The 7,634-nt window shown below is 33.1% G+C and overlaps 1 protein-coding gene across 3 annotated transcripts in view; it reads left to right on the top strand.

The window, feature by feature from the left end:
• Positions 1–7,600, top strand: part of LOC106870865 (uncharacterized) — an 823,882-nt gene extending 816,282 nt beyond the window's left edge. For all 3 annotated transcript variants that reach the window (XM_052968743.1, XM_052968742.1, XM_052968744.1), the window contains 4 exons: positions 1,744–1,921; positions 2,741–2,851; positions 4,484–4,714; positions 6,023–7,600. In XM_052968743.1, the coding sequence (XP_052824703.1) occupies positions 1,744–1,921; positions 2,741–2,851; positions 4,484–4,714; positions 6,023–6,486 (984 nt within the window). In that variant the 3' untranslated portion in view covers positions 6,487–7,600. The remainder of the gene's footprint in view (positions 1–1,743; positions 1,922–2,740; positions 2,852–4,483; positions 4,715–6,022) is intronic.
• The last annotated feature ends 34 nt before the right edge of the window (positions 7,601–7,634 follow it).

Here is a 7,634-nt window from a genome sequence, read left to right as displayed (position 1 = left end):
TATATATATATATATATATATATATATATTTATGTATGTGTTTGTGTGTCTGTGTTTGTCCCCCCACCATCACTTGACAGCTGATGTTAGTGTGTTTACATCCCCGTAACTTAGCAGTTCGGCAAAAGAGGCAGATAGAATAAGTACTAGGCTTATAAAGAATAAGTTCTGGGATCGATTTGTTCGACTAAAGATGGTGCTCCAGCATGGCCACAGTCAGATGACTGAAACAAATAAAAGAATAAAAGAATATATATATATATATATGCATATGTACATAATTACATATATATGTATGTACATATGCATATATGGGTACAGGATGTCATAAAACATAAACAGCATGAAATACAAAATACAAAAACATGGAATACAAACTTTTTTTTTGCGAACAACGAAAGAAATAAATGGAAAAGAAGACAATCAGTTGGTTTTGCATTGTGTATTAAATAAACAGATATTAAGTAACATAACAGGCTTATAAACTAACACCATGTGTTCTTCAGAGATGGCAGACCTGTTATCTAAGAACATATGGTATTAGTTTATCATCCTGTTATATAATATCATGTGTGAAACCAAGTAGTAAGATCATCTGAAATAGGAAAGCTGCTTGTATAGTGCTTGTGTAAAGATGCGGTATTGTATGGTAGCAAAACATAAGGCGGAGAGAAAAGCAGCATGGATATTTAACTGGATGTATAATGTTAGTGTGTGTGAACAACAAAGCATATATGCACAAACTGAGAGATTGAGGATAAGAGGAATTAGCTTTAAAATGTTAGAGAGAAGACTGCATGTGGTATGGACATGTAACATATATAAAGGATGGCAGCTGGGCAAAGAAGTGCTGAATAATCTAAATTGAGCAAACTTATGGAAGTGGAAGACATGGTAAGAAGTGGTGAGGACTGATCTCAGGAGGCTGAATTTCACAAATTTGATAGTAAATGATGCCAACAAATAATGATAAGTTATGTTGAAAAATATATTTCAACTCCTGGAAGCATAGAAAAATGGATGCAAAAGTATCACTAGGATGAAGTGAAATAATTAAAATGTAATTTCTCTTATTAGCACAAGATGCCAAACTTATAGGAGAAGAGATACACACACTTTAATAGAACCCAATGCATTGATCTTGCATTCTTTATTGACACAAAAAACTGAAAGGCAAAATTAACATTATGTTGGCAAGATTTTTAACTCAATATAAAGGGACACAGCTAATTATGACAAGGCAATTATTTAGTCTTCCATTCCTTGCATAGACTTTCAAAATCATAGCAGGAAATTAAAGTATAGATGTATCCAAAGACAGTTGAGTGTGATCTGAGAGGGATTTAGGTGGTTATTTCTAGCAGGTCAACTGGCATTGGCTCATTGTTTAATCAGTGTTAAGATGTTGGTGTTTATTGAAAATTGTAGTGATTGATAGCAGTGTCTCTCACAGGAAATCCAGCCTGCAATAAACAAATTGCCATATTTATCAAAATTATGATGATTTCCTTCTTTTTAAACTTCTCAAATGACTTAAGGTGGAAACAAGAATTATATGGTTACAAATCTTATGAATAAAGATAAGGAGGGATGCTGACAATTTCATTATGTTTTGTAGGTTGTGAGGCTACTGTTTGAGAATCACTTAGCTCTAGAGTTTTGTGGTGCAAAAACAAACCTGTTAAATTCCCTGCACTAAGCTGGTCTGTCAAATAACTTTTTTGTGTTTTGCTCTTGTTGTAGACTTCAGATATTGGATTAACAGAAAATTTCCGTGATCACACAAATAAATTTGAAATCTGGTTCCGACGGCGATCACTTGGAGAAAACTATATTTTACATGCTCAAGATAATGATATCAAAAAAAGCTGGGTTCAAGATATTTCTAGATTGTTGTGGAGACAAGCAATAAAGAATCGAGGTAAGTCAACTTTCAAAACCAAACTAGCCACCATATTTATTCTAGATCTACACAATCTTGAATGTAATGTAATTCACACCTTAACATTGATAATAAAACAGAATAACTATTTTTCATCCTCCATGCAAACTTAATCAACACCCAACAAATTGAATTAAGGAATACTTTCCAAACACATCCTAGACACAATTTTACTTATCAAAATAATTATGTACGAAAGAAAATCCTTTTCCTTTTTGACAATTCAGCTTTAGTAAAAAGAAAACATGGAGATGAAGTATTTGATGTTTCTCCAAGAATATGTAACAGCACTTAACAATAAATAATTATCAGAATTTACCTTTTAGCTTGATTACATAAAAAAACTTCCTGCCTTGAACAGAGGCCTTTGAGGAGATGATGAACTCTTAATCATATATATTTATAAATGGCCATGAATCAGATTAACTAAGACCTCATTAAACTTATCAGTGATATAGGGTTAAGACTTGCAGTTGATACTGATCTTAGTGTAGTTAATTTTTTCTTTTTACAGATATTTCTTTAAACTTAGACACAAAAAGATTCTGCACCAAATTATACTCCATTATAATGATTTTCTCTCAAACATTGTAATTTTTTCAGAAGCTTGCACTTAACCTGTCAGAAGATCATACCTAACTTCTTTTCTCCCCATTTCTCTTACCTTTTACCAGTATTAGAAATATCTGTTATTATTGTTATTATTAATGTAATGTGTTAACAAAGCTTAGAAAAAAATCATATCCAAAATGTATTTGAAGAAAGTATATAAAATGGTTTGTGTCATATTTTGAACAGAAAGCCGAAAAACTGAGATGGCTTCAATGGGGATGGGAAGTAAGCCAAGTTTTGACCTGAAAGGAGATTATAATTTAAATGAAAACTTAGTTGCTTCTGGACAATTTGCTGGTAAGTCTTTTACTGACAATACTTACTTATAGCTTCATTTGTTGATATGTTATTCTTATTTGAGGGTGGGGTGTTTGTAGAAATGGTAGCATAAAGTTATAAAGCCACAAAGGGGGATGTGTATATTGTTAATTGAATTTATCCTGTTACATAAGTGGCACATATTTTTACTTCTTAAAGAAGGAAGACCAACAACTCTAGCAGAGCATGAAATTATGGAAGTAAATACTGAAAGCAGTTTGTCTTGGATTCTTCTGTTTCTGCCTCCTGGTATATTAGCTTTATATTTTACCTAAAAGAAAACTATATAATAATCCTTATTTACTTTATGACAGAGATGTAAACTTCTATGAAATCTCTAAGCCATTTGCAGACATCTCTCTATTACTTTATCACATCAGAAAGCTATGAACGAAACACAAGCTCGTTTTTCTTTGGTGTGGAGAGATCATTAATACATTATTATGTTTCTAATGTGGGAACTTACCTGAGAGAAGACAAACAAATGGGTAAAAGAATGGATAATGGTAGATGATATTTTCACCACTCTAAAATGAATGTGAGCAGGGCACCTCAAGCAGAAGGGGAGACAACTAGTTGACAAACACCATGAAATGGCAACCGACAAGGGAAAAAAAATTGAGGAAGATCATGAAAGAGATGGTGTGACGGGATTGATCTACTTGGCCACTATCAGTGGCTTACTAAAACTTTGACTTCTGCTGACAACAACGTGGTGAGCACTGGTGATTGGATGAAGCGGTTAGTGGACACAAAAGTTCAAATAATTATCAAAAAATAGCATACAACAATGTTATTTCCTGCATTTATAAACTAATGATGAACAGATTTCAGAAACAAACACAGTAATTAAGAAGTATATAACACAGATTTTTAAAAACTAAAGTGAAAGAAAGAAAAGAAATAAGTTTACTTTGAATTTTCAACTCAATTCCAAATTTTTAAAATTATAATTGAAAAGTGTACAAATGCAGAATCAACAAATTTGCTCCTTGGTTATGGTGTACAACTGACTGATGCACTTAGTGTTGAATTGATGTTTTGTGTTCTTTTCTTTATTTCTTTGCTTATGGTTATATTTTCTTCTGTTTTGGATTTATATTTTAATGTAGAATATCTATGTAATTAAGCATACTGTAACAATAAAATCCTGGTAATATAAAAAAAAAGTTAGGAGATATTTGCACCTTGATGGTAAATTTACCTCAGTTTGGGAATCCCTGTACTAGAGCAACCTGCAAAATGTTTTGCAATATCCAGTTATAGACCTTTATGTTTTGAGCTGAAACCCTGTTAGAGTTGATAAAATAAAGTACAGACAATGTATTTGACTGTCTCCTTTCCCACAGATTTGTGGTCTTGTGCCAAATATATAGACTCTGATAATTTAAAACACACACATGCTGTTATACTCTTTCATACTGGTTTCAATCATTTGGTTGTGGTTACACTGAGGTACCAACATAGGAAAGAAAATGCATGCATAGATAGATCTATTTGTCTACTGGTGTGGTGTGGTGTGGTGTGTATGTGTGTGTGTGTGTGTGTTAGGTTGTATCGAAGAAAGACAAGTTTTAACTATCTATATTTCTTTCTCTCTTTCTGTTTTAGCACGTTCCCGTAATTCCATTGCAGTCTCCTCAGTTGACCACTTCCGAGATGGTGCCAAACGACCTCTCTCAATCAACTCTCTAAGTAGCACATCTTCCTCAAGTAGTGGTCAATCAACAAGTCACGGACTTCTCAACTCTCTCAATTTAGCCTTTGAAAACATGATAGTCAGTTCCAATGCAAATGCAGACAGCCCACATTTCAATCGACGGTCAATGAATTCTTCAAATGGTAAAATGTTATTCCTTTTTTACTTCCAGCTCCCTGTAGAGAATAATCATTTGGTACCTTCCAAGTCATTCTGTTTCATGCAATCCTTTCTAATTACAGCTTCAGTGCAAAGAGCCTCCTTACTCAAGATTGATATATTTTGCTTTTTCTTTGAAAGCCAACATTGTTGGCACTAATTTCCTTTCACTTTTCATCTGACACTTCACAAGTCTCTTCCCCACAATTGTTTTTTCTTTAAATTGCCTTCAATTTCCATTGTGTTTATATATGTGTTTGAGTGTGTATGTGTGAATCTATGTGAATACTGATATTCCATGCTCATCATTGGTTGATCAAAGTGATGGTAATTATTGACATCCCATGCTGACAGTATGACCAACTGTTCTGCACTTTCAAAACCTCTGAAATAAATTTTTAAAATCCTTTTCATGAAAACAGTTGGGAGTTGGCAAAAGAAAGAACATCTAATCATAAAATCTTTCCTTAACTCCTCATCCTGACCCCTGCTAACATTGAAAAACAGATGTTAAACAAAAAAAATCAAATGCATGAAATATCAATTTATCTGTCTATCCACCACACACACACACACACACACACACACACACACACACACATACACACACACACATACATATATACATATAGTAACCATTATGTTTGGAATGCAATCATTCAATCAAATTTGAGAATTCATTCGCATATTTGAATTACATCACACTGTATTACATGTACCTGAACAATCTTTATTCAGTTTTCACCAAACTGTCCGACAAACAGGAACATAAAACGGTGAGTAACAGTTGTGTGATAATTTTGCAGCTTTAATTATAAGTATATTACTCTACTTTTGGTAGTCAAATACTACTTTTCCCACCTTGTTTTGCACTTATGTTGTCACCTTGGATGTGTGGTAAGTAACTTGCTTACCAACCACATGGTTCTGGGTTCAGTCCCACTGCGTGGCATCTTGGGTCAGTGTCTTCTACTATAGTCTTAGGCCGACCAAAGCCTTGTGAGTGGATTTGGTAGATGGAAACTGAAAGAAACCCGTCGTGTATATATATGGGTGTGTGTTTGTGTGTCTGTTTTTGTCCCCACCCCACCTCACCCCAACGTCGCTTGACAGATTGAAACAAGTTAAAGAATAAAAGGAAAGAATATATGTATGAATGTATGTATGTATGTATATATGAATGTATGTGTATATATGTATGTATATATAAACTGCTATCAATAATTATATTTTCATTCCAAAATATTGGTTACTAGTATTTAAAATTATATTTTCTTTTTCTTTTTTTCCAGAAAGTGGCATTTGTACCGACATTTTCCCTGAAACAGAGGGCTGTGTTGCTACTGCTGCTAATGCTCAGACTGGTTCTACTTCAGCAACAACACTGCCAGTCAACACAAGGATGTTGGCAAGCTCCACTAACAGCAGTCCCTGCCCATACCAGCAGACAAATTCAGATGGAACTAGTATGACAACAACAACAACATCGATACAGACACCAACACAACCAACATCAACTGCCGCAAACAAACATGCTCTTTCAGACCAGCCGTCATCCATAGATACACAAGTTTCATCTGCAATCACTTTTACTCCTCCTTCATCTACCACCACCAAACAAGCTGACCCCGCACGATTGTGGCTTGATCTTAGCAAGACTCGGCAACCAAATGAATTCAAACTACGCTTAGCTCCAATGCATGGACTGACACAGACAAACATTGCAAACATTCATGCTGAAGAAAGTGAACTGTAAATGAACTAAAATTCAGTAAATTGATTGGACATGGGAATATTTCATGAACATGTCACACTGATGTGCAATGATAGGACCAGCATACTTGCTAATATCTTCTTAAAGAATATGTGGTGGCAATACCAACATAGTGAATGATAGTAAGTCTGCTGATCACAATCATGCAATCAGATCAGTCTCAAATAATTAAATTAAGTCTAAGACCAGGTTTCCTTTCTTATGGAAGTTGATTTATGTGGCTGCATTGTCTGTTAGCAGAAGATATGAGCTTTACAATTTTATACAGGTGGTATAAATCAGGGGGAAACAACTAATAGAATCAAAATGGTTTTGCATATAAAATCTAAAAAAATCCCAAAAAAAAATTGTTTACAAGAAATATTCTTCTACTAAATTCATTTGTAATTAGTTAAGAAAAAGATATTCAATTAACACAAATATGTCCGTACGTATATTTGCACATATGTATGCATATACATGTGTGTGTGTGTGTATACACACACACACACATATATATATATACACGTGTATATTGTATAGACTCGTGTGTTTATATATATATATATATATATATATATATATATGCACACATATATATATACATATACTTATATATGTATATATGCATATAGATATAGATATATATGTATTTATTTATTTACATATATGTATGTGTATATATACACACACACACACACACACATAGATACACATATGCAAATACACAAGCATATGTAAATATGTATGTCTGTATGTATGTGCATCTGTCTACCTGTCAATATGTGTGTGTGTATATATATATATATATATATATATAAATACACACACACACACACTGTGAGACAAACAGACAGGTAGCTGCATACTTGTTTTTATATGGATATTAATTACGTATGTGTATGTATGAAGACAAACATTTACAACATTATATATGTTTTTGAGTATAAATACACACATACACACACACACACACACACATATACAGTTATGGCCAAAAGTCTGGAACATTTTAAAAAATTAAAATTGTTATACCCAAGTACAATTTGGTTCAAATATAACTTTGAGCATTTAATATAAAAATTCTAATTTTCAGACCTATGTTCCAAGATTTGACCACAACTGTAATATATATATATATATATATATAT

This window comes from Octopus bimaculoides, chromosome 6, assembly GCF_001194135.2.
Source record: "Octopus bimaculoides isolate UCB-OBI-ISO-001 chromosome 6, ASM119413v2, whole genome shotgun sequence".
NCBI lineage: Eukaryota > Metazoa > Mollusca > Cephalopoda > Octopoda > Octopodidae > Octopus > Octopus bimaculoides.
This window is presented reverse-complemented; position numbering and strand designations above follow the sequence as displayed.